The sequence below is a fragment of the Rhamphochromis longiceps genome, linkage group LG7 (genome assembly GCF_057381845.1).
Source record: "Rhamphochromis longiceps isolate RC_006_pf linkage group LG7, R_longiceps_female_GT1.1, whole genome shotgun sequence".
In the NCBI taxonomy this organism is placed as follows: Eukaryota; Metazoa; Chordata; class Actinopteri; order Cichliformes; family Cichlidae; genus Rhamphochromis; species Rhamphochromis longiceps.
The window spans coordinates 30277661-30304893 of NC_140563.1; the positions used below are offsets into that span (position 1 = coordinate 30277661).

Sequence of the window (27233 nt, forward strand, 5' to 3'; positions counted from 1 at the left end):
CTGGCAGCAAGTAAAAATGAAATATAAAAATATAGTCCAAACAGGTAAGGTGTAATTGTATTATGAGCCATAGTGCTTGGTCTGTTTGTCCGATGTAAATCAATTGCAGTTAGAGGCTACATTAATTTTCTTTCTGTAAGCACTTATTGAAATTATCTGAGCACATTACAAGTACATATTTGCTTACTCTGTATGCTCAAATGTGACCCGTTATAGCCAACAGAAAAAAAGCGGAGGCCCGAAAAACAGGTGGGGGTCCTCCACCACCACCACTCACAGAGGCTGAGCAGTTGGCCCTCAGCCAAAACAGTGGGCGCCCTGTGGCCGAAGGCATCTCTGCGGGGACATCCTCTGAGGCAATAACCCCGCAAGACACAAGTGCCTACATAAGGGGTAAATTCAAAATAATACATGATGTGCATACATCCTTTCTTCACAGTCACCTTTGCAGTGCTGCTCATTCATTTGATAAACTCTTTACCATAATGGATTATTTTGTAGTGAAGTTATTTTCCGACTGATTTTGCCTTCCCTCAGTCTTGGTTGTCTTTGAGAGCATAATGACAATGAAGTGTAAGGTGCTTGGTATGTTTGTTAATTGCCATTTGGTCCCTTGTAAGTTATAAGTGACCTGTATAAACCTCATATTCTATCAGTTGATGGTGGTGGTGTACTGCATCTGGTGCAGCCTCCTGTTGAGCCAGACCAACATGCAGTTGTGAGTAATACTCCACAGATTATATGAGTTTACAGTAGAACAGCAATGTTGTTTATTTCTTTACTACAGGAAAATAATGAAGAAACATTGACAGCTGTTACAGAGGAGGAAGCAACAGAGACACTTTATGAGGTTTACATCTTTTAATACTTTGTGTACAGGAAATACAGGCGACCAATAAAGCCAGTTGAACAAAAAATCTGTTTATTCTTCTTTCAACATGTTGAGGTGATGGGTCAAAAGAAATGATTGTGACATATGGTGTCTCTGACTGCACTTCCATCTTGTATGTCCGTGGGAGGGTCAGGATGTTCATGGTTTGGATCACTGCTGATGTTTGGTTCAGAAGGACAGTGTTTTCCTCTAATTGTGGCAATGTTGTGAAGAATCACACATGCCACAATAATGTCACATGCCCTTTCTGGGGTGACCCTGAGTCTTTGCAGGCACTGGAACCGGGCCTTAAGCATTCCGATAGTCATTTCAATTCTGGCTCTTGTCCTGCAATTAGCCAGATTATATCGCTGCTGTGGGCCCGGTTCAGGGTCAGGGTAAGGGGTAAGCAAATAGGGTAAACATGGATACCCCCTATCACCAAGCAAGTAGCCAGTGAACTCTCCTAAGACAGAAGGGTACACTTCAGTTCAAATGTCCCTGAAGCAATTGGTCTTTATATATTTTAAAGTATTCTCAACTCACCATGTCCAAATTTTGTGCTCAGTGTACATTCACGGAATATTTGTGAGTCATGAACAGAGCCTGGCCACTTGGCTTCCACATTTGTGATAATGTTGGCAGCATCACATATGATCTTCACAGTGCAGAGAACACAAATTAGCATCCATTACTATAATGAAATAATTTGTTAGTTTGACATGCTACAGGGAACTATGTACCTGCACATTAATGCTGTGGAAAGACTTCCTGTTCACATAGTCTCCTTCATTTACTGAAGGAGCAATGATTGGAATGTGAGTGCCATCTGTACAGCCAATCACGCCTGGAAACCCTGAAAATAAATGTGCAATTTAAGTAGTAGTCCAAGTATCACCACATCATAAATTAAGTTTTGTTCATCCTGATACCTGCAATTTTGTGGCATCCCTCTTTGATAAATCTTGTGGGTCTGTGACCGGGGAACACCACAGACGAGTACAGGAGACGTTTCAGTGCAACTGTAACATTCCTGACTGCCCGACAGACGGTAGCCTTGGAAACGTGCTCAGCGTCACCAATATTATACAGAAAGCTCCCGTTTGCAAGAAACCGAAGTGCAATACAAATAATATGCAATGAACTGAGAGCATGTCCGCGATGTGTCACATGCGTAATATATGGCCTGAGGATGTTATTCAAATAAATTATAGATTGTGCTGAAAAACGGTAACGTTCGCACAGAAAATCATCAGGAAATGATAAAATGTCCAAACGCGCTCTGATCACTCTCTCCCGGCGGAGAGCTCTGCGGAGAATTTGGGCTTCACGATCTACTGGCTCTTCAAGGAAGTGGCACGCCATGTCCGACACTTCCTACTGTCAGGTTTCCGACAAAGGGGCGGAGACAGTCAGGGTTAGTTGTAGTAAACCTGCTAGGGGGCAGGTTAGCTTCACGGAGTGTGTCGTCATAGTGACTCACTCAGGCTGCAGCTGAACTCGCTTTGTGAAACCGAAAACCCAGAGTTTTCGTTAACTCAGGGTATACTTACTCAGTTTTTCCACTAAACCGGCTTCCTGAAACAGGGCCCAGTTCCTGTAAAGTGAAAGTTTCTTTAAGCTCTGCTCATCTGGCTCAGGTTTTGATTATTGTTTATATGTTTGTGTTTTTGTCTTGCTGTTATTTACTGTTTTACTTCATGAAGTAATGAATTAGTTTCATAGTCGTGCTGCTGCCTTGTTGTTAGATCTTTATCATTTGTGGTTTATAGTTTTCTACTCTCTGTCTGTAATGGGTTTTACGATGAAGAGCCAAGCTAAATAATAAATAGAATGAAACAATAAAATTCTCTTTATACTCTGCGTGTTACTGAGCTTTGACTTCTTCAGACTTTTGTCTTCTTCAATTCAGGTTCTGTCAGAAACCTCAGCTCTGCTTCTGAAGGTCAAGTCTGAGCGTCTGTGAAGGTTCTCAGTCATCCAGGTCATCGCAGTCTAAGGAGCTAGAGGTCTGTCAGTGTCCTCATCTATCTGTGCACTCTGAAATTAACCTGTGATCAGGCTGTGGTTTTGCTACTTTTCTCCTGGTGTTCATTTCCACAGAGTTTAGCTGCTGCATTGACCTGTCAGCGCCCTCTGCTGGACAGAAACAAGCATAGAGGATAGATGTAGACTTAATGCCACACAGGTGAAACTCACTCGTGTTACAGAAGCACAGAGGTCAGCAAGAAAAGGTGAGTTAGAGTTATGTCACGAAAAAAAAGGAAAACGTGTGTGTGTGGGGGGAACTATTTACTATATACAAGTGAAATTTCTAATCTACATAAATGGTTATCAATACCTCTGCCTCCTTTTTACTTCAGACAATCTGATTTGACTTTTCAGAGTAGATTCAAATCTGCAGGGAGGCGCTGTGAAAATTAGACACACAAAAATAAATAAATAAATGAATATTATAAGGCAGTGAGTGTTAATTTCTCCAGTTAGCAGTAGGCAGGGCTTTTCGTGTGAATAGTGGGGGAGAGTAAACATATTTTGCACATGACTTATTTACTGGTAAATGGCCCTCCACGTCTTAGAAGTTGCCTGAAGCGAGGTAGCTGAAGAGTCTCAGCATCTTAACACTGAAGGTGGATTAATGTGGTGCTCAGGTGAAAGGTGGAGCTTCCTTTGGAGGTTTTTCCAGGCACGCCAAACTGGGATGAGTGCCTGGATGCTGTATCTGGTCCGAGGACTCCTCGGGATCTCAGGAGCTCTAATACAGAGAATCATGATGAGTCTTAGGCTACACTGCAGGTCTTAATGCTCAATTCCGATTTTTTGATCAAATCCGATTTTTTTTGTCTGCTTGTTCACACTACAAATAAAATGTGACAGCAAACGTGCTCTAGTGTGACAGGGCTCTAGAGTCCAACCAAATGTTCGAGTAAAAAAAAAGAAAAACAAAAGACTCTGAAAGTCTCCGTGTGGTCAACAGCAGACACACATTGTGCCCCTATCGTGGTCTAAACCAATCAAAGATAGTCAGGGGTGGGACCTCTCTGATTGGCCGTGGTCCAGTTGAAAGTGCAGGCAGATAGAGAGGTGAGTAACTTGAATAAAGCCATATCGATTCATTAAATCCTGAATTGACTTTTAAATATAATGTATTTGGCCAGAAACACCAGAATCTCAGGTTAAAGCTCACAAAACAATTTCAACAAACAGTAAATGAGAGCAGGTAAATGGATTCTGCACAAGGACGTAAACACAGAGCGCGGACCCGACGCATCAGAATTACCTTTCTCTTTCTCGGCTTTCTCACCCGATGGCCGTACACGGACACGCCGTCGGGGCTGAAAGCCGACAGCTCACTGATTGTGGTGCGTCGGGTCCACGCTATACTCTTTTTGGGCTAGCTTCTGAGCAGCAGGTTTTGTCTCTCTCCAACCAAAATTCACTGAACCAGCAGCAAACTACGCTTCACATTTGATAAACATCCTCATGAATTCCTTCTTACTTTTGCATTTTTGTCTGTGAAGGTTCTCAGTCATCCAGGTCATCGTAGTCTAAGGATCTTGAAAAGAAAAGCGTCCAGACGCATTTTTGCTTCCACCACATTATACGCTGCGATAAATGCACTCCCCAAGTGTCCCCTCTCCCCATTGCCTTTTTAGCGGCAGGCAGCAGCAAACAGGTCGTCAGAGGAGGCCGACGTGATGAATAAGTTTAACATTACCCACAATATTATCAAAGAGTGCCAATGCACAAGCACAAGATTGTTAATTAATCATTTATAAATCAATATTGTCTTTATGGACAGCAATTTTCCCCGCAAAAAAGTGCACATGTAAAACTGCGGTGTTAAGCGATGTGGTTAAAAAATTTGGGTGCGCCAGTGCACCAGTGCAACCGTAGCAAAAGGTTAGTCTTGAGCCCTGTGTGAACCCTCAAAGCGGCCGCATGCGCAAAAAGAAGACGTCACACACAACGCGCTGTTTAGGCCCAGAGACAAAACAATATTGTTTGACTGATGGCCCTTAATATAAAGACTTGTTCCAGACTTTACGTTTCCCAATTTTACTTTAAGTTGTAAAGTTATTTTGTTATTTACATATGGCCTAATAATTATCCTTATTGCTGTTTTAGAGACAGCACCTCCATCAGGACAAGCTCTATGTTCGCATCTACACCTGCAGGTGGCAGCATTGCAGCTCTGTGCTGTTTGCAGACCGCTCATGAAGCTGAAGAGGAAGTTGCGGAAAGCAAACGCGTTCCTGTCTCCTGCTGCTCACCGACAGCTGGAAACCTTCCTCACATGCTTGACCTCTGCACGTTTCTTCATGACTGCGCAGGTGAGTCTTTTCTCACCTGTGCGAGTTTTCTGACGTTACACCACGCTGACTGTATCACATTTACCTGTCAGAGAAACAGAAGTTCAGACTAGCTGCAGGAAACAAACATTCAAACAAAACTCAGACATGTGATCGGAAACCGAAGCCGAACCGAAGCCGAACTCCGGCTCATGTCACGATGACGTCATCAGCGGTGTTTAGACTGAAACGCGTATGTTTGGGGTGAAAAATGTTCAGATTTGATGTTTTTCAAACGGACTTTTGGAGGCGAACTAAGGGCGCCATGGCTGATCAGCAGGAAAAGGTTAATCAAACAACGAAAGGTCAAACTTGATCCTCCAAAAGGCTCCTCCCCCTTTCAGCCAGCACACCTGCGGTGGTGTCTGTCCTCCGTGTGTCTGCAGGTCTGCGCTGATGGTGAAATCTGGAGATGAAGGGAGAGGATTAAAAGGATAAAGACACAAAATTAGTTTGAGTATTTTATCAGGTCATGTTGAGGGGAAAAACATATCCGGTAAAAAGTTGTAACATTTGTATTTTTTACGAGTTTTTAGATGGTTTTAAGGAAAACTGTCATTAATATTTAAACCATTTCTAATATTTAAAAACATCTAAGGCATTAAAGTGATTTATTCTCCCATTGTCGGTAGAATAAGAACCATAAGTGTTGGGTATCTGCTGAGCTGAATGAAGAATCTGACCTAAATACCGGTTTGCTAACTTCCAGGAACATGCGTCTCCTGAATACCTCCATGCTCTGTCCTCCCTCCTGCTGCTGAACATACGAGAGTGTAGGAGTCAATATCTGAGGCATGCTCAGATGCGAGCCGCACTGAATGAATAAACACGTCTGTAACAGTTTCGGTAAACAACAAAGGCCTAATGTGATTTTTAACTTTAATTTTCAGGTTCATTTGTGATTAAATGTAATTTTAAAAGACATTCTGCAGGATCAGCACCAGAGCCCCTTTAAAGGGTGGGTTGGATAAGGGGACTTTACTATTATTATTATTGTATTATTTTAAAAAGGGGTCAGCAATCACAGTTTAAAGATTACAGTCCTTTATGATTACTAAACCTGAACTCTGGGTCAAATTTACAGGCTTATTTAAGGATAAACAAGCTACTTTAAACCAGTATGTAAGCAAAAATGTATACACAGTACACCTCAGAGAAATGTAGCCACAGGTGTCTGTGAAGGTTCTCAGTCATCCAGGTCATCGTAGTCAAAGGAGCTTGCAAAGAAAAGCGTCTGGACTTCTTTAAGTTGCTTGAAGACGTTTCACCTCTCATCCGAGAAGCTTCTTCAGTTCTAAGGTCAAATGGTGGAGAGTCCCAGATATAAACCTAGTGGGAGTGACCCCCCCACAGAGGGACAAAAGGACCCCTGATGATCCTCTAATCGCCTGAGCCAAGGTGTGAAACTGGGCGTGGGTCCCAATCAGCCAGGGTTTCGGGCGAGCTCAAGATGGCCCAGGATGTGAGTGGGCGTTCAGGCGTCTGGGGAGGTAACTCAAAACTGGATTATAGATGGCAGAGAGTTGGTGTCGTAAACCCCCGTCTCTGTTCAAAGATGGTCGCTCACAGTGGACATAGATGGCTTCTTTCACTCCTCTTTCAAACCATCTGTCCTCTCTGTCCAAAATGTGAACATTGGCATCCTCGAAAGAGTGTCCTTTATCCTTAAGATGCAGATGGACTGCTGAGTCTTGTCCTGTGGAGGTGGCTCTTCTGTGTTGTGCCATGCGCTTGTGAAGTGGCTGTTTGGTCTCTCCAATGTAGAGGTCTGGGCATTCCTCGCTGCACTGTACAGCATACACCACATTGTTAAGTCTGTGTTTTGGCGTTTTGTCTTTCGGGTGAACCAGTTTTTGCCTGAGCGTGTTGCTGGGTCTGAAATACACTGGAATGTCATGCTTGGAGAAAACTCTCCTGAGTTTCTCTGATACACCGGCTACATAGGGGATGACAATGTTGTTGCGTCTGTCCTTCTTATCCTCCCTCGCTGGTGTCTGGTCTTCTTTTCTGTGCCTCTTTGCTGACTTTAAGAACGCCCATTTAGGATAGCCGCACGTTTTGAGTGCTTCTTTACATGTGTGTGTTCCTTCTTAGAGGGAACATGTTCTGCCCGGTGGTGTAGGGTCCTAATTACTCCAAGTTTGTGTTCCAGAGGGTGATGGGAGTCAAAGAGGAGGTACTGGTCCGTGTGTGTGGGCTTCCGGTAAACTTCGATGTCGAGGTTGCCATTCTGTTCAATGTGCACAGCGCAGTCCAGGAAAGGCAAACAGTTGTCCTTTGTGTCTTCCCTGGTGAACTAGATGTTTTTATCCACAGAGTTAATGTGCGCAGTGAAGGATTCCACTTCTTGTGTCTTGATTTTGACCCAGGTGTCGTCCACATATCTGTACCAGTGGCTGGGTACTCTTCCTTTGAAAGAGCCAAGAGCCTTCCTTTCCACTTCCTCCATGTAAAGGTTGGCTACAATAGGTGACACGGGGGAGCCCATGGCACAGCCATGTTTTTGTCTGTAAAAGCCTTCGTTGTATTTGAAATATGTAGTGGTGAGGCAGAGGTCTAACAGTGTGCAGATCTGATCGGGTGTGAAGTTGGTCCTGTCCTCCAAGGAGCTGTCTTCTTGTAGTCGTTTTCTGACAGTCTCCATGGCCTCCGTGGTGGGTATGCAAGTGAAGAGAGAGACTACATCAAAGGACACCATGGTTTCATCTGGATCCAGGGTAAGTTTCTGGACCTTGTCGGTGAAGTCGGTGGAGTTCTTGATGTGGTGTGGGGTGTTCCCCACGAGAGGAGCAAGGATGGTAGCAAGGTGTTTTGCAATGTTATACGTGGCTGAGTTTATGCTACTGACTATGGGTCTGAGTGGGACAGCTTCCTTGTGGATCTTAGGAAGTCCATAGATGCAGGGTATGGCATCCCCTGGGTAAAGGCGGTGATATGTAAGGCGGTCAATAATTTTGTCCCTTTCAAAGTCTTGAAGGCAAGCTATAACTTTCTTTTTGTAGCTGCTTGTGGGGTCTCGCTTTAGGGCTTCGTAGGTATTGTTGTCACTGAGGAGAGTAGTGATCTTTGTATGGTAATCTGTAGTGTTTAGGACCACGGTGCATCTTCCCTTATCAGCTGGTAAAACAGTGATGTTGTGGTCTTTGCTCAGGGAAGCGACGGCCTTCTTTTCCTGTATTGTGAGGTTGGATGGAGGGACTTTGGCACTGGAGAGCGTGGCTGAGACTTTCATCCTGATTTGCTCTGCTTCTGTCTGTGATAATTTATTAATCCGTATGGCAGATTCTGTGGCTGTGATGAGGTCCACTATGGGCAACTGTTGTGGAGAAATGGCAAAATTGAGTCCTTTGGCTAATACTCTCTTTTCAGGTTCAGTGAGAATCCTGTCTGAAAAGTTCTTAACCCATTTCTCCTGACTGGCATCAGGTGTGTTTTCTTCTCTGGGTTGTGTAGGTTCAGGATGAGGAGTGTGTGTTTTTGAAAGCAAGGTGTGAAATTTCCTGCGTTGTCTTTCTTTTCCTTTAGAGTGTTGGGCCCGCTGAGCCTTGTCCACAAACTTGTAAACCTCTTCTAAGATTGGAGAGGGTAGAAGGGTTTCCAGTTCCTGCAGAGTCTGGCTGATCTTGATCTGGAGGGCATCTATGGTGAAATGGACCTGTCTTATCCTTTCACTTAAAAAGTGATTTTGTGCTCTCTGTAGAATCAAGTCTGCTCTGTATCCCCTGACAGTGGATCCAAGGCGCAGGCTCTTAGAAACAACTCTGCTTTGTCTGCATCTTAGGTTGAAACGGAGATGGTTCCTATGATCCGCTAGTTTCCTTGATTCCCTTTCATACTCCCGCACCAGTTGAAGGGTGTTCCTCCAAAAATGTACGGCAATATGTCTGTGAAGGTTCTCAGTCATCCAGGTCATCGTAGTCAAAGGAGCTTGCAAAGAAAAGCGTCTGGACTTCTTTAAGTTGTAGCCACAGGTGTAAAGCTGACGTTTAGGGTAGAAAATTCCCAACACGTGTCCATTTGTTTTGCAGTGTTTGAGTTTGTCATGCTTTAAGATGAGCTGCACAGGCTGGAGAACGACCTCTTCAGTTTCAGAGAGACACGACGGGTATTTCCCAGAGTCTGGGCTGCACAGGCCCAGCCACTCTGGCCTCCTCACTCATGCTGGTTACTACAAATTCAACTGAGCTTACACTGCATTAACTCTGTGGGCGTTTAAGTTTTTTCATGACCAAACTGTATGAATTCATGTGATTTACAGTTGAAGGGTATCATTAGAAATCAGCTGAAGGCCACAGTGACTTTTTTGGATGGGCCTTGACCCCCGTTTATGTTTTTATGATGCTTCTTTAGCGAAAGTCTCAGAATTTGTAATAAATCTGGAGAATTGATGAGTTAAGAGGGTATTTAAGGGAACCAAATCACAAAAGTCTCAAAAAATATTTATTTAGTATTTGGGGGATAAAGTATGTAATAAATTCAGAATGACAGTTTTTGGTTAAAAAACAAAAAATAAATAAATATTTACTAAAATGTTAAAAAAACACAAAAAAACTGCCAAAAGTCAGAATTGTGTGGTTCAAAGCTGACTTTGATATCAATATCTTCCATCATCATTATTCATTATCAGCTGTCACGATGAAGAGTAGGAGGAGGAAGTCTTCATCATGTCTCCAAACACAAACAGGAAGCAGTTTGAGTTTTCCCGTGTTAGCAGAAATGTACACGCTGATGATCGGAAAAATATTAGAAATGCTTTGATCCTGAAGCTTTTTGATGTTTAGTCTCCAATAAATAGATTAATGAACAGATTTCCCAAACGTTTAAGTGTTCCTGTTCATGGTTTCCTGGGACGTGTAGCCTCAGTGTTACATCACAGTATCTTTAAGAAAGTCTTCATTTTGAGCTGGCAAATTCCATTTACAGCTTCATGTGATGGAAAAACATCTTTTAATGAAGCTCCTGTTTTATTTATGAAGCACATTTGTGAGCTTCAGATAAATAAATATAACACGAACTCCACACAGGAAACAGGAAGTTTGAAACCCTGAGAATGACTCAGAACTCACTGTTTAACGGTAAATAATCTGATGGATTCATAGTTTTTCTCCTTCAGGTGTGCGTGTTGTACTTCGCGAAAAGCGTTGAGCTGGCAGGTGTGAAGGAAGAGAAGACTGTTGCCGTGCCAACACCAATCAGCAGCCACGACCTTTGGAAGCTGTTGCTACAGCGGCACCCAAGGTAAAAAAAGAAAAAAAAAGCGCACATGAACATACGTGTGAAGACGAGTCAAGGTCTAACAAGTGTTTGTGTGTCCAGACTGTGCGAGCTGCAGGACGGCGTCGTGTTGGCAGTGCGTCAGGAGTACGTTCCCATCGGCGACCAGGTGCTGACTCTGGGAGACGGAGACGAAGTCGCCGTAGTGCCGCCGCTCAGCGGGGGCTAAGAGACTTGAGACTGTAAGTAATTACTGATCAGAGATCAAGAAAAAGGTCCATGTCAGGTATTTGCTCTTGCTTCACTGCACAATTTAAAAATCAAAGCATATTTTCCTGTTGTGACTTTAAATCCAATAAATTAATGATAAAGAGTCAACAAGTTTGATCTAAACCACCATTTCTTTTCAAAGATGTCGAAGGAGCTGAGCGATGTCTTCAAGCTGAGCCGTGATTGGCTGTCTGTGCAGGAAGTGGTCGACTCTGTCAGCAGCCCTTCGTGTGGAGCCATTTCAGTATTTATAGGTTTGTTCCCATTTACTTTATTTACTTACCTGGATGACTGAGCATGCATCAAGAAGCAATATGGCACGTTTCTTTTATTTTTAAATATTTTAGAGGAAAATAAGTCAGAAGCATTTGATAAAGGGGAAAGTGATATATTTAATATAGGATGGGGATGTAAAGTGTCAAATGCTGGAGAGGAAAAGAAAATCTAGCATATTGATAAAATATTTAAAATTTTACTTCTTATAACTACTCAAATTTGTGTAAAGGCATTTTAGAAAAACAAAAGCTGAATTTTTATTTAATGTTCCAATACAGCATTTCAACATTTCATGTAAAATTGTGTGAAATGCCAGTATTTAAGAAAGAAGGTAAAGTAGAAACATTTGAGGACAAAGCTGCAGTTCCATTATTTTAGGAAGCTCTTCTAGTTACTTTGTTTTCAAAACAAAGTATGTTTTCTTTTATTTTCTTTTAAACTACAACACTTCAGGGTAATGCTTTACAATAATTGGAGTAACTGTTGCAAAAGCCAGATAAAAATACTTTACTTAATAATAACATCTTGTTGCTATGTCATTTTAAATCTGTTGTTTGATTTGGACACGCTGGTGAGTACGTCGACCCCGGAGGGTTAAAATACTCAGCTTTTATTTCTGAAGCATGACAGTCAGATTTCCTGCTCAGTCTTAATATTTTCTACAAGTATTTCTCAAAGATATTATTAGTGTTTTGTATTTAAAGTTTAAAAAAAATAATATAGAGGTTTGTTAAAGCAGATCAATAACCAGTAACAGTCACAGCAATGAGTCGTCCTTTTGAGATCAAGCTCCTCCTCACTGTGTGTCAGACTACAAAGAGCTGTTTAGTGGTTCAGGACCAGGTGTGGATGAGGGGAAGACATGAGTCCTCACATTGCTGGCTATACAAATTTGTGCATGCGCCTGTGCGTGCTATGTGTGTACACAGGTACCACCCGCGAGGACGAGGCAGACGGCAGGAAGGTGGTTGGACTGGAGTACGAGGCATATGAGCCCATGGCCCAATCAGAGTTCAACAAGCTGTGTGCTGACATCAGAGCGCGCTGGCAAAGCGTGACACACATCTGCGTCCACCACAGGCTCGGGTGAGGACGCTAAATGTGGCAGGTTGGCGGGGCCACGCTGGTGTTACATTTGTAGTTTTTAACTTAAATAAAAAATATGACACATAGCTTCCACCATCAGGTGGGTGAAGGTGGGCGAAACCAGTGTTGTCATGGCGATCTCATCTCCTCACCGCCATGACGGCCAGCAGGCGATCCAGCACTGCATCAGCCAGCTGAAGGCTAATGTCCCCATTTGGAAGAAGGTGATACCTCGGAGCCAGTCTGATCAGCGCGATCGACACATCATGTCAATGATTATTGATTATTGATTGTGTGCTTGTGATCAACAGGAAGTTTATGACACGCAGGAGGTGAACTGGAAGGAGAACGCTGAGTGTTCGTGGTCCAATCAGAAGAAACCGCCAGAAAACACATTGTCTGAGGGAAAACCTAAATAAAAAAATGTGATAAAACACAGATACTTGTGGTGGGCGGAGCCATAATTATATGTTTAGACCATTTGAGTTTAACTCTAATTCTCTTCATTTAAAACACAATATTTCAAAAAACTAATGATCATGTAAAGCTTAAAATGTTTTAAATTTGTATTTTTGTATTGACTGAGTCTGACGGTCACATAGATTTTTTCCCCCTAAGATACTAAATGTATGAATGCTGTAAAATCTTCCAAAATGAACTAAAAACCATCATCAGAACATGAAGAAAAAACTGCTGTAAAACTTAGTGTCCAAAATATCTGTGTGTTATCTTGAAGGTAAAGCATGTCTGTGCTGTCATTTGGTGTGATACCAATTTATACCACAAGGTGGAGCAGTGATTAAGGTTAAATCTGTGTAACCTTGAGTGAACCACGTGAGTTATTAGATTATATTCGTATCTACAGTGGAAGGCTGGGAAAAGTAAATCTTGGGGAGACGGAGGATCTGAAGATGTAATAAAGGTTAAAAAAAAAAAAAAACAGTACGCACACCTGCTGATAAAATGCTGCCCTCTGGTGGTAAAATTTTCAATCTGAACTTTGCAGTTAAGATTAAACTGAAAAGCATCATCTTCCTCTGGATGAAGGCAAGCACACAGGTTGAAAGATTTCTCTGTAGTCCACAGGAGGAGGGTCAGTCTGGTGTATTGGTGTTCCAGCAGGAAGCAGGGCGTCTGGTTCACGCACAAAATATGAACCAAGAATTCCTGCGAGTGGTGAACGTGAACTAGAGAGAGGACAAAAGGCTGAAAATCTGATAAGATGTGAACTGCTGTGCCTTGAGGTGAAGATTTGTTCCTGTCAGTTTGCTGATTAATCTGAAGATGTTTCCTGTCCTCGTTATCGGGCGTCAAACAGACGCGACGCAGGCTTCGTAAAAACATTTTACAAATACTCACGTGTGACGTGAATGATTGAATTTATCGTAGATTAATTGGTTTCTCAAACAAAAAGCATAAAAAATGACCTGATATCAGTCGTCACCTCTGAAACCAAGAGACCATAAAGACAGTAGAAGGTCTGAATGTTTGACTCAGCAAGGGAAATATTAATTGTGGCAAGTTTAAAAGAACCATTCTTGTGCCTGCAGGCACTCCTGCAGTGAGATAAGATCATGATGACTAACAGGCGGAGTGTATCTGCATGTGAATCATGTTTGCGATCGTGTCAAACAATAAAATCTCCTGTAAAACCAACGACGTCATCCAAGAAGCTTAAGAAATCTAGAGCACGTGGTCACCAGAGATAAAAACAAAAGGACATGAAGTAAAGCGTGTAACAGTGAAGCAGATAATAAATCTGCACAACAGCTGGTGCTCACACTCTAGCATACAGCACACCAGCTGCATTTTACCACAGTGGAGCAGTTTTTATGATATTTATAAATACAGGAAAAACAAATTGAAACCTCTGTCAGAATCATGGTAAGAGGTCGAGTTCCAGGGAAGAAAAAAGCTCTTAAGATGTTATTTTTGGACAGAATATTACATTTGTGTATTCAGTTATGTCCAATTCAGTTTCTTTTAATACCGCCATGATAAGTGCCCAGAGGTGTTTCAAGAGGGTTAATCTGTCTTCTACTGGGGGTAAGTATGTCACTGTGTTACGTTCCAGATCATGTTAAACTGATGCTTGTGTTTCCTTTACGTGAGTAGAGACGTTTGCTCCACAACAAAATGCAGGGAATATAAATTAGGGATTACAATTTCAGCAGAAAGCAGGAGATAACATTTCTGTGTCTTTAAATTTTTATGTTTCCTCAAACGAAACCTGATCTCTACCCTTCAGTGATTCACTCTTTCCTTCACTGGCTGTGTGTGAAAACTAGTAGACATTCGAGTTACCTGCTCAGGTGATCAAACTCAACAGGCTCTGAACCTGTTGAGTCACCTGATGAAGGTGAAACTAGACTACTTCTTCTTTTTTTTTCTTTTTTTTAAGAAAAGGTTTCCATAGGTCATCGCCTCTCATTTCACCCATTGCTAAATGGGTGAGGAAAATGAAGCAAGCATTGGGTTGCTGTAACTAACCTGATCAATTAATACATGCCTGCTTCTCACAGGAGCCTTTACGTTGGCCGTTAAATGATCGTGCACCTTTTATCTAACCTCTTTTTTTCTTAACATGTTCAGAGGATAACATGCCCCATATGAATGATGTATAAAACGATTCAGCAATAAATTAAATGTTTCTGAAGCAAACAGTGGACAATGTTTGGATTTAGTTATTTCTGTTAAGTTATAGAGATAGAAATTAAACAGAACAACAATATGAAACCATTATAATAAATAATTATGATTGCTAAAACACCATAAACAAATAAACTTTAGTTACCCCTAAAATGGGAAATTCCCGAATTCCGCAACTCAAAACAGGAAACACAACCAGGAACAAAAAAAATAAACTAGATTAACTTTTCAGTAGATGTTACTACAAATAAAAGCGCTCAAGGAAGTAGAAAAGCTAGGTTAAATGTAACAGCTCAGCAACTACAAGTCTAAATAAAAATACCAACAACAACGAGTAAAAACGAATGCGTTTGATGTTTTTAAATGAACAGCTTTACTTTGAAATTGTCCCGGAAGTCTGGTAACAGTTTTTATCCCCCAACCCTCCGCTATTCCGGTCAGCTGACCAAGAGTCGGTCTGCTGACTGTCAAACCCTCCAAGTCTGCACTGATACTGGGAGACTACCGTCACCGGGCCGAACCCTGCTCTGGCCATGTTATCGGAGCTCCTTTCTCGGGCAGCCACCTGACACCCTCCGCTGTGATCCGGAAGTGCAACGGTTAGCCTAAACACGCCAAAGTCGCGGAAACAGCCGGATTCTCCCTGTCTTCCGTGACCGCTCATCTGGTCGTCTCCATCCCGAGCCCGTGTGACTCCAGCCGGCCCACCTCCCAGGCAGCTTCCGCTGACAGCCATGGCCCTGCTGGACCTCGCCATGCAGGGCCTCGCCGTGTTCGGCTTCATCCTGTTCTTCGTGCTGTGGCTCATGCACTTCATGTCCATCATCTATGTGTGAGTGCATCGCGGAGCGAGGCTAAACATTGCTAACAGCTAGCCTCGGCACAGCTCCTTCCTTTATTTCTGTCTGTCCCCGTGTGATTATGTGTGAACGGGGTTAAACTCGGAAATAAGCCGACCCCCTGCTCCTGGGGACGGGTTTGTGGATGTATGACAGGAGGTGAACCTGCAGCCTGGACGGTTAGCTCTTGGGCGTTTTCCTGGTTACCGCTAGCCGGGTAATGTTAGCTCGGACGGGATATTCCGGTTACTGCGGTCCTTTCAGGTGGTAGTTAACTAAATCACGTCATTAATTATAGTTTTATAAACCGTGAATCGATAACAAGGAACCTGAAGTAACCGTATTTCATCGTACAGAACATTTTAAATGGCGGTAGATGTTTAGGTGACGTTTCTGTAGCTTATTACGCACCTAATTTCCTGCTTCCTCTTAACGCAGAATCTCACTTAATTAAAATAGGATTTTAGAATTTTCATTCAGCAGCCGCTTTTCTTACATTATGGAGTGTATGTTTAGTGTTGTATTTAAGTGTTGTGAGCCGTTGTTTAATTCGGCTGTAACCCATTTTATCTTTTACTTTTTAATTCCATGAATTTCTATGTTTTTGGTCATGTTTATACTTCTGTACACAGAGCATGACTAAATCAGTTAACTTTTAGTAGGACAGAAGATAAGCATCGTACATAGAAGCCATACCTTTGTGCAGCACCATAAGGGAAGCTGAAAATGAGCATGGGCTTTGGTGCTGTGGAATTTGTGGAACTTATCTTTGCAGCTTAAAATTTTTTTTAATGATTTGGACTCAACAGAGTGAATTCATGCTGCAGGTCTTATAGCAGCACCTGACCTGGCCAAAACAAAACAACATATCCTGTAAATGGACTTTAAAGTTTAGGCTCCTATTCATTGGTCTGAACATGGTTCGTTCATCTCCACCGCTATAGTAAAAGTTCCAGGCAGTCTAGGATTTAAACCCTTTAATTTGCCGGGTTTTCGTAAAGATTAGAAAACTTAAAGAAGTTTCTTTTAAACCCCTCCAGATCTTTGAAAGAGCAAAAAGCAGCTCAGCTGACTTACTGAAGGTTTTGTGAGATTTGCTTCCCCTGAAATTCTTAAGAAGTCATGTGACAGCTTCCTTTTTTTCAGTAGGGAAAGAAAATTGGAGCATACTTCAAACAAACATGGGAAATGTGTTTTAGTTGGCTGTTAAAGGTGAAAGATAACGCGAGTTGATCTGCACAAGGATGTGGAACTGTTGGAGGTAAACATGCTTCCAAAGTTTCTTGGAAATCCGGGAATCTGTCACAGTATGTTCATACATACAGTGTGTTCAACACGTTCACACTTCCCTGGAAGATGTAGGGAGGACTGCAGCATTCATGCCTGCTTTCAATGGGATTAATATTTGGAATGAAAATGACACATCACACATGCGCTCTTCTAAAGATGTGTATTGCCAGAAAATAAAGTTATATGTTCACTTTGACAACATGTGAATCTATACAGATAACATGAGGATGAAATAATTGGGAAGGCTAATTAAAAGCTGAGCTAGTTTGTTTATTATCTTAACATAAAATTATCTGTAAGGACAGCAAAGCCATGTGCTTTCACCTTGATCGCCTTTCCCTCACTCTTATCCTTGGATCAAACAGACAGTCACTGCCTTTGGTCTTATTCATGACCATTAACAGGACGTATGCTCAATGTCAGCATGACGAGTGAAGCAGCCTATGTGAAACGGACTCTCATGAAGAGCCTTTTGTCTCACAGGCAGTGTTTTCACAGGAAAACACCAGCTAAACTCCTTCATCACATAGTTTAAACCTAAAGTGATGCCTTGAGCTGACAGAAAGCATCACTGACAGAAGCTGAGAGAAAATGAATCATATTTTAATCTAAATGAACTGTATCACTTAGGAGTAAAAAGGAGCTTTTAAGCATGACAGAAAGAGTGGTTCGATAAAATGTTGATATTGACTGTCAGATAAACATATCAACAGCAAGAAAGTGCTTCTATGCACAGCTATGTGCGAGTGACGCCTGTACCACAGACCTCTGGGTGTGAGGCGTTTGTAAGGGTGGTGCCCTGTAACTCCGTCCTGATGGTAGAGGATATATTCACCATGAGGAGGGTGTGAGACATTGTTGAGGATGTCACACCTTTTTCCAGCACTTGGAACTCCCAGAGTTGCATCATACCATGTTGTTCCTAACCTGCAGTGTTTACAGACATATTAAGGTCTGCACAAAACACACTCTGTACTTCTGTCCACCTCCAACCATCTCCACATCAAGTACAAACCTTGTAATCCTTCTCTAAATGACTCAAAGCCATCCCGCTCGCTCTAAAAGCAAAAATTATCTCTTCTGTTTTCAAATGGAGAAAACACAGAGTAACAAAGTCTGTTTCATCTTCTCTCATCAAACCACCAATCATTGCACCTTCAGTAAATTAAAGACTTCAGATGAGTTAATGTACTGCATTCACAGAGTAATGAATGGAGATGTACTGCAGTACACCCCGGAGGGCCGTCGTGGCAACAGATGATACTGCAGCTTTCACTCTAACGTGCAGTGATCAGTCAGCTAAAAAGGATTGAGCACATCTGATGATTGTGCTGTGCAGCCTTTGATATGTGCTCTTACTAAATGCAGATGAAACATGGCACACACAGGTTTGGTCGAGATGACTGTGTATTTTGTGCGGTACATGTAAAAGAGCATTTCCTGTATGGCCTGTGCTTTTGATATTTTTGGTACAGGAACTGTTAATGAGGACTTTCAGGCTCTGGGAACTCGATGGGTCTTATGAATGTTCTTATGAACCTCAAATATGAGGTCTTATGAATCAGATTTGGAACAGGCGACTGAAGAAGACCCTCTTTCACTCCTGCTGCTTTTCGAATATTAATAATTTTAAAAGTCTGAGAAACTTCCTCTGCTTTTACATTTACTTCCTGGCCAGGATTGTTCCACAATATCAACTATGGTCTGTGTTGAAATCTGTTTGTTTATTGTCTAATTTCCTCTTTCTGAGGAGAAAGAAGCGAGTCGCCTTTGTTCCCCTGCAGACAGCTTGTTTGTGCTTCCTCGTTTCTGCTTTTACTTCTCCAGCTACCCATAGTTTATCTTTTAAAAATCTCTATGTTGTGTCAAAACTTTCCCTTATCAAAAGAGAACTGTAGAGCCTATGAAGATGCCGTAGCTTTCTGTGAGACAGTGCACTGTCATTATTCTTATCTCACTGATTGAAGCTCAGGTTTGCTGGTTTTAAGCGGCTGTGTGTAGAGAAGTGTTCTGAACCCTGTAGTGCCTTGTTTATATTTGCTAAAATATAAATCCAGGTCCCTCTCCTCTCTGGTAGGATGCTCTGAAGTTCCTCAGTAGAGTTTACAGGGTATTAGAAACAACATTTGGTAACCTACTTACCTAACCGTATCTTATCTCTGCTGCAGCCCAAGTATTTGCTCTCTGATTAATATAAATAAGCTATAAAAAACTTTACAATCTCCATAGATGGGTCTAAAGGACAAGGACAGAACATCACTATGATAGTGTGTAGCTGTTGCACCATCTGTCATTAATATAAATACAGACACCTCCACCTGCTTTTTTTCACCACTCCATTCTTACAGGATCGCTGAACGCTGTGATGTGAAGGGAGGAACTCTTTGTGTCCTTTACAAAGTTCATTTCAATTTGTTTTTCTAATTTTGTAAATGTGTTTTTGGTTCAGTTAGTTCCCAGTTTTTATTTCTTTGGAAGTCTGGTTCTTGTTTTTATTTTAGTAACTAAAATCTCTTAACAGGCTTAGTTTGAGCTCACTAGGAAAACCTCAGTCTGGATATCGTGTTTGTGCTTCCAGTTAAAAGGCCATCATTGTCCTCCCTGGATCAGAACACTTTGCATTAATTTTAATAGTTAAAGTAAGCTGCTGGAGCAGGTCTGACACAGGAAAATATACTAGCTCCCTTCCAGTTAGCGCTGTTCGATATAACGATATATATCAGATGACGATATAAAAACGTCTATCGTTGCATTTTACGCTATCATTTGTTTTGTGGTGTCGCAAAATAAACTGTTTACGGCAATATTTCTTCATCGTTTTGGTGGTCACTGTAGGGGCTATATTAATTTCTTAAAGTTCTCTCTTTCTCTTATATTTAATATAACCACACTAGAGACGGACAAGCGCCTGTTTTTATGCGTTGTGGTTAGCAACAACGATGGTAACAGCATCGCGTGTCCGCTTCTTTATGTTCCACATAAACCTTTCACATAAAGCTCAAGATCCTGTTGAGACTTTTCAAAATAAACTGAATCACGTGAAAGAGCAGATTATTTACAGATGAGAAGTAAAAAAGAGCCGGCAGGTGCTAAAAACTAAACCGTAGACTCAAACGTTAAAACAGGCTTTTCTCCACAGCACGCCGTGTAATAAATACTCACAAAGAAAACGGCGGCCGTTACAACTTATGTCTAAAAATGTATAGTTTCATGCGTCGGTTAAAACACTCGACTCCAGCTACATGACTTGCAGCAGGAAACACTTCATGCAAGTCGAGCTGCCTGAGATTCACAGAATTTACAGAAAATGTTACATTTTTGTGATTTATATCGTTATCAGGATGATAGAATTCTTATATCGGGATATGAGATTTTGGTCATATCGCACAGCCCTACTTCCAGTACAACAATAAAGTTAAATAGAACCTGGAGCTATAAATCTTTACCTTTCCTTTGGCCAAACTGATTTCCTAATAATAAAATAAAACACTGAAATAAATCAAAGGTCACCCGTTAGATAAAACGCAATCTGTATGAATGAATGATTTTATTTTTTTAGCCCAGTGATACATCACAGTCAGATTATGCTAACAGGAACTTTTTCACCCAGGTGCTGCAGATTTTCCATTCTTGATAAACCCAGAGACTCAAAATAGATTTTAAAATATGTTGGTTATGATGTTCTCTTTAAATAATGTTTTTATTTGTTTGTTTTTTCAAATGTTTCTTTGATTTTTACCTGCTGACCTTTGACCTCTTTCTTTCAGACGTCTTCACCTCCACAAGAAAAGACCAGAGGTCAAACAGCCGTTCATGCAGCTAGCTGGAGTTTCTCTGCTGAAGCCACTAAAAGGAGTTGACCCGAACCTGATCTCCAACCTGGAGACATTCTTTACACTGGATTACCCAAAGGTGAAGCCAAATACTCCCAACCCAGATAATTACCCCTTAGTACTCCCCCCCAGCTAACCTATCATGACTGCCTGACTACCAAGACTCCTACTGTCCCACCCTACAGTCCCAGTTACCATCCCACTGTCCTGGGCTACCATCCCTGTCCTTCCACAGACTGACCTTCCATTGCCTCAGTCTACCCTGTAACATTTACTAACCTTTGAGCTCCAATAATAAACATCTGTCTGCTGTTGTACCGCTTCTCAGACTAATTGAAACATCTGGTTTTACAGTTTGAAATCCTGCTGTGCATTCAGGATCAAGACGATCCAGCTGTTGACGTCTGCAAAAAGTTGTTGGGAAAATACCCGAATGTAGACGCTCGATTATTCATTGGTGAGAAAAAATTACTTTAAATTATGCTTTTTTTTTTTTTTTTCTTTTTTTTTTTTTTCTTACATGTTTTTCATCTGTTAGCAGCTAACATTAGCATGTGATGTCTCTGGTTCTCAGGAGGGAAGAAAGTTGGAATTAACCCCAAAATCAATAACTTGATGCCGGGCTACGAAGGAGCTAAATATGGCCTGGTGTGGATCTGCGACAGTGGCATCAGAGGTCAGTTCTTCACCACTGATGTGATGGCTATCATTGTTTTCATTGTTGATTCTAAAGCTAACTCCCTTTGTGTTTGTGTGTTGCAGTGAAACCGGACACCCTGACAGATATGACTAATCAGATGACAGAGAAGGTGGGACTGGTACATGGGTTACCGTACGTTGCCGACCGCCAAGGCTTCGCTGCCACACTGGAACAGGTAAAGTCACACTAATGTAATGGGAATTATTTTCTTTACTTGTCTTGATGCTAACAAATGCTAACACTAACCTGTTTCCAGGTGTACTTTGGGACATCCCACCCCCGCTCATACATCTCGGCTAATGTGACTGGGATAAAGTGCGTGACGGGTATGTCATGTCTGATGAGGAAGGATGTTCTGGATCAGGCCGGCGGATTGGTCGCCTTCGCCCAGTACATTGCTGAGGATTACTTCATGGCTAAAGCTATTGCTGACAGGTTGGCACGTTAACATTAGCACCCTGTCGATGTTGCTGTCAGAGCTTCACTTCACACTTATCCTATCTCTCTGCAGAGGCTGGAAATTCTCAATGGCGACACAGGTGGCGCTGCAGAATTCTGGATCTTACTCCATTGGCCAGTTCCAGTCCCGCATGATCAGGTGACCTCAGTACTCATTACTGATTGATTAGTGATGGTTTTTAAATGTTTTTCCCTCCATTTTGCCTGTTTTTTTTTTTTTTTTTGGTTTTTTTTTTGGTCCATGACCTGCAGCAAGACATAATTTTATTTACATTTATTGTGTTCTTTAATTTCTTACCTGTTTTGTTTTTCACAATAAGCCATTAGCATTTAGTTTTTATTATTAGTTATAAGCAGCGTTATTAGGGGCGTGGGCTTTTGACTAAAGAGTGGTTGTAGCTGTTGGACCATAGCTCATAATTCTGAATCTCCTCTTTGACCTGAATCCTCAAAGCAGCTGATATTAATCAAGTTTTATGTCTGCAGGTGGACGAAGTTGAGGATCAACATGCTTCCCGGCACCGTGCTTGAGCCTGTTTCCGAATGCTTCCTCGCCAGTCTCATCATCGGCTGGGCCGCTCATTATGTGTTCAGGTACACAGTTGACCACACAGGGATGAGGTCATTGGTTGACTGGGCGTTTATTGTTCTTTAGCCTCAATCACCAAAAAATAGGTTAAACATTTATCACCTGGACATCATCCAGAGAAACTACAGTGGGGCAAAAAAGTATTTAGTCAGCCACCGATTGTGCAAGTTCCCCCACTTAAAATGATGACAGAGGTCAGTAATTTGCACCAGAGGTACACTTCAACTGTGAGAGACAGAATGTGAAAAAAAAAATCCATGAATCCACATGGTAGGATTTGTAAAGAATTTATTGGTAAATCAGGGTGGAAAATAAGTATTTGGTCAATAACAAAAATACAACTCAATACTTTGTAACATAACCTTTGTTGGCAATAACAGAGGTCAAACGTTTACTATAGGTCTTTACCAGGTTTGCACACACAGTAGCTGGTATTTTGGCCCATTCCTCCATGCAGATCTTCTCGAGAGCAGTGATGTTTTGGGGCTGTCGCCGAGCAACACGGACTTTCAACTCCCGCCACAGATTTTCTATGGGGTTGAAGTCTGGAGACTGGCTAGGCCACTCCAGGACTTTCAAATGCTTCTTACGGAGCCACTCCTTTGTTGCCCGGGCGGTGTGTTTTGGATCATTGTCATGTTGGAAGACCCAGCCTCGTTTCATCTTCAAAGTTCTCACTGATGGAAGGAGGTTTTGGCTCAAAATCTCACGATACATGGACCCATTCATTCTGTCCTTAACACGGATCAGTCGTCCTGTTCCCTTGGCAGAAAAACAGCCCCATAGCATGATGTTTCCACCCCCATGCTTCACAGTAGGTATGGTGTTCTTGGGATGCAACTCAGTATTCTTCTTCCTCCAAACACGACGAGTTGAGTTTATACCAAAAAGTTCTACTTTGGTTTCATCTGACCACATGACATTCTCCCAATCCTCTGCTGTATCATCCATGTGCTCTCTGGCAAACTTCAGACGGGCCTGGACATGCACTGGCTTCAGCAGCGGAACACGTCTGGCACTGCGGGATTTGATTCCCTGCTGTTGTAGTGTGTTACTGATGGTGACCTTTGTTACTTTGGTCCCAGCTCTCTGCAGGTCATTCACCAGGTCCCCCCGTGTGGTTCTGGGATCTTTGCTCACCGTTCTCATGATCATTTTGACCCCACGGGATGAGATCTTGCGTGGAGCCCCAGATCGAGGGAGATTATCAGTGGTCTTGTATGTCTTCCATTTTCTGATGATTGCTCCCACAGTTGATTTTTTCACACCAAGCTGCTTGCCTATTGTAGATTCACTCTTCCCAGTCTGGTGCAGGTCTACAATACTTTTCCTGGTGTTCTTCGAAAGCTCTTTGGTCTTGGCCGTGGCGGAGTTTGGAGTCTGGCTGTTTGAGGCTGTGGACAGGTGTCTTTTATACAGATGATGAGTTCAAACAGGTGCCATTCATACAGGTAACGAGTGGGGGACAGAAAAGCTTCTTACAGAAGACGTTACAGGTCTGTGAGAGCCAGAGATTTCCCTTGTTTGAGGTGACCAAATACTTATTTTCCACCCTGATTTACGAATAAATTCTTTACAAATCCTACCATGTGGATTCATGGAATTTTTTTTCACATTCTGTCTCTCACAGTTGAAGTGTACCTCTGGTGCAAATTACTGACCTCTGTCATCATTTTAAGTGGGGGAACTTGCACAATCGGTGGCTGACTAAATACTTTTTTGCCCCACTGTATATTGATCTGTGTGTGTGTGTGTGTGTGTGTGTGTGTGCTTTAGATGGGACATGATGGTGTTCTTCATGTGTCACTGTCTCGCCTGGTTTATATCTGACTACATTCAGCTGACCGGGGTCCAGGTAATATCACATACTTCTAATTTAAAAGGAATATTTTTTTTCAACAACAATTACTTTTTCATTTTTAAGAATTCAGAAACACAAATATGAAGCTGCCAATTACTGATGTTTTCCGATTGATTTAATAATAATATGAAAAATATGAATGTTGTCTTAATTTTCTTCCTTTAAATAGAAAAGATGACAGTTTAGTAAGTAAGGTTAATTAAATTTAAAAAAAAAACTTAAGCCAATTAAAAAATAAAAACATTAAAAACTGGAACAAAAAGATTAAAATATTTGAAGGTTCAGTTCAATAAATAATCGTAAAAATGTTTAGATTTAAAAGTTGTTGTTTTTTTTAATGAAAAACAATACAAACAAATGTAAGAAAGTTAATAAATTTAAATGAAATTGAAAAATAAGGAGATTTTTTTTTTTAAAAGTGTGACTGATTACTGGTTGATGACATCACCACAGGGCGGCCCTCTGTGCTTCTCGAAGCTCGACTTTGCAGTCGCCTGGTTCATCAGGGAGTCGATGGCGGTGCAGATCTTCCTGTCGGCTCTGTGGGACCCAACCATCAGCTGGAGGACTGGACGCTACCGGCTACGTTGCGGAGGCACCGCTGAGGAGATCCTCGATGTCTAGTTACCTCATCTGCCCCTCCACCCTCACCTCCTCATTACAGCGAGGAGAGGAAGAGACTGATGTTTGTTTTTGTTTTTCTCTTTTTTTATGAGGAAAAACTGAAGAGTGTGCATGTGTGCGTGTGCACATGAGCGTGCGTGTGTGTGTCTGTGTGTGTGCGTGTTTTAACTATTTATCTTTCTTTTGGTGCTAAAAGCTGAAAGACGCCAGAACAAGCCAATGAGAGAGCAGGAAGCAAGGAAATATGTGAGCGACACATGCACTGAATCATCTGGTCTCTGATCAGAGCAAGAAAACAGGACGACCGTGAGCCAATCAGGACAGAGGACTACACAATACTCCCACCTGATTGGCTGATATTATTTTGCATGGAAGGTATTGACGGGCATAAAATAGGCATGAACGAGAGCAGACGTTTTACTCTGAAAGTCCTCTGTGCTGTCAGATATTTAAAAAAACTACTTAATTTGAGACTGCAGCACAAACTTGAATGTGACATTCGTCACATTCACATATCAGAAGAACAAGAGTCAGCTTTCACTGTTTTTCTATTGCAAAGCCTTCTCTTCTTCGGTGGTTTTTGAAAAGCTGGAGCTGGAGGACTGTGCTTTTTTCAGAGTAAAATATCTGAAACCTTCTGATTATCACGACTTTTATCCGTTTCCATTGTTTTACAAAAGTAAACAAACAAAAAAAACCTTTTGGATAAAAGAGGAAAATCTGTCCTGGGTGGTTCTGACTGGATGAGCTGAAGTCGTCCAGTTCTGGTTCTGGAGTCATAAAGAGACTTCAGCTGAAACTAATCTTCAGCTCCGGAATCATCTTTACGTGAAAGGTGAATTATATTCAGCTTCTGAGCCTTGTGAGTCACTACAGGAAAGCAGCTGCTTGGTTTTTGCTTCTGTCCATAAAATCTGTGCAGCTTTAGGATAAACATAAAAAAAAATGCAAACATGAGCAGCTGAAGGACTTGAGGCCGCTGACTGTCGTTTAGGAAAAAAAATGAAGTGAACAATGAACAAGTGAAGTTTTCTCTTAATTCATCATTAAGTTATTTGAAGAAAAAAAATCCTTGTAATGAAATGAAATCGTCAGAATGTCATTATTTTGTCATTGTGAAGGTGCAAAGGTACGGAAACGTGACAAATTATTGTCACAAAATCAACAAGTTCAATCATCAGTTCAGCTGCAAAACCCATAAACGGTAAAATACTCTTTAGTCCGATGTGAGATGCACATCATTATTAAAAATAAAAATAAATTAAATATTTCTTTGCCATTTCATTTTAAATTGTTAAAACAACACAAGTATAAAATTGATCTAAATTTTAAACTGAAAAGATTAGAAAACTTCTAAAGGGATTGTTGTCTTCTTGAGTAAAATCCAGAAACAAAAAAAATTACAGTGGGAAAAGAGTTGTCTTAATTAAAAAACTAAATTACCAAATGAGACAATAACTTTTCTGGGAGCTCAAATGTCTTTTTCTCCCCTGATTTAATCTCTGACCCTGGAAAACACTTGGGAATCTAGCACTGAATGAATTCCAGTATTTTTTGTAAGGAACGGTCGTAGCATTTCAAGAATTTCTCTTAATGTAAAAAAAAAAAAGAAAAAAAAAAAAGACCAAAAATCCACATTTCTGAAGTTTTCAGTCTGAACACTGTGTATGTGTGTGAGGATATGAGAGAAAGTGTTTCTTTAAGCTCAATGTTAGCGTTTAGCTGTTACCGTAGCCACTTGCGGTTTGGTTGATGACATCACTCTGTCGGATGAACCCTCGTGGCCAGTCAGATGAATCATGTTTGTTTATTGTTGTTGTTGTTTATTTTTTCTAAAGACTTATCTAATGTGGAACAGACCAATCACAGTTCACAACTGTGTCACGATAGGAACAATAAAGTTTTATCTCAACCTAAAATCTGTAAGTGTTTTGTGACAGGCTCAGTTGATTGAGTGGGGGGAGTCTTTGGCAGTCAGATGATTTTATTTAATTATTCAGTGATTCATGCTACAACTTCCTGTCAAAGTTTCAGAATAAATAAAAATTAACAAACTTTGTTTTGGAGCAGAGTGCGGCTTAGCTTAGCGCTGCCCCCTCCCATCATGCACTGGTCCATGTTAAAAATATTTCATATAATAACAATAAAGTCCCACCAGCTCCCACAATGCACCACAACTACTTTACATCAGCTGATACATTCAGGTATAAAAACAGTTTGTTTTAACAAAAAGTTTAAATAAAAATCAAAATAAAATCCCAACATTTTAAACAACCATTTCTAACCTTATTCTGAAAGGGAAAATATATTTTGAAGATTT

The 27233-nt window shown here is 41.4% G+C and overlaps 3 protein-coding genes across 3 annotated transcripts; all 3 read left to right on the forward strand.

Moving 5' to 3' along the window:
• Positions 1-5093: 5093 nt before the first annotated feature.
• On the forward strand, positions 5094-10678 carry mocs2 (molybdenum cofactor synthesis 2). Its single transcript, XM_085413316.1, has 3 exons — positions 5094-5205; positions 10337-10461; positions 10540-10678. Exons 1-3 carry the CDS (start codon positions 5194-5196, stop codon positions 10664-10666), a joined length of 264 nt encoding a protein of 87 aa, XP_085269442.1. The 5' UTR covers positions 5094-5193; the 3' UTR covers positions 10667-10678.
• LOC146665572 (molybdopterin synthase catalytic subunit) lies at positions 10658-12786 on the forward strand. The gene is made up of 5 exons (XM_085413315.1): positions 10658-10679; positions 10850-10961; positions 11913-12069; positions 12170-12293; positions 12381-12786. The coding sequence occupies exons 2-5, from the start codon at positions 10850-10852 to the stop codon at positions 12486-12488; spliced, it is 501 nt and encodes a 166-aa protein (XP_085269441.1). The 5' UTR covers positions 10658-10679; the 3' UTR covers positions 12489-12786.
• A 2354-nt stretch (positions 12787-15140) lies between these two features.
• ugcg (UDP-glucose ceramide glucosyltransferase) lies at positions 15141-26832 on the forward strand. The gene is made up of 10 exons (XM_085413308.1): positions 15141-15550; positions 20615-20759; positions 21035-21137; positions 21255-21356; positions 21443-21555; positions 21637-21815; positions 21892-21978; positions 22326-22433; positions 24205-24283; positions 24743-26832. Exons 1-10 carry the CDS (start codon positions 15453-15455, stop codon positions 24911-24913), a joined length of 1185 nt encoding a protein of 394 aa, XP_085269434.1. The 5' UTR covers positions 15141-15452; the 3' UTR covers positions 24914-26832.
• Positions 26833-27233: the final 401 nt, after the last annotated feature.

Coding starts and splice junctions, on each gene's coding strand:
- mocs2 (XM_085413316.1), top strand. Junction 10,462..10,539: donor TTGCTACAGCGGCACCCAAG/GTAAAAAAAGAA, acceptor TTGTGTGTCCAG/ACTGTGCGAGCTGCAGGACG.
- ugcg (XM_085413308.1), top strand. CDS start 15,453: ATGGCCCTGCTGGACCTCGCCATGCAGGGCCTCGCCGTGTTCGGCTTC. Junction 21,979..22,325: donor TTCCAGTCCCGCATGATCAG/GTGACCTCAGTA, acceptor TTATGTCTGCAG/GTGGACGAAGTTGAGGATCA. Junction 24,284..24,742: donor TTCAGCTGACCGGGGTCCAG/GTAATATCACAT, acceptor ACATCACCACAG/GGCGGCCCTCTGTGCTTCTC.
- LOC146665572 (XM_085413315.1), top strand. CDS start 10,850: ATGTCGAAGGAGCTGAGCGATGTCTTCAAGCTGAGCCGTGATTGGCTG. Junction 10,962..11,912: donor AGCCATTTCAGTATTTATAG/GTTTGTTCCCAT, acceptor GTGTGTACACAG/GTACCACCCGCGAGGACGAG. Junction 12,070..12,169: donor TGCGTCCACCACAGGCTCGG/GTGAGGACGCTA, acceptor TTCCACCATCAG/GTGGGTGAAGGTGGGCGAAA.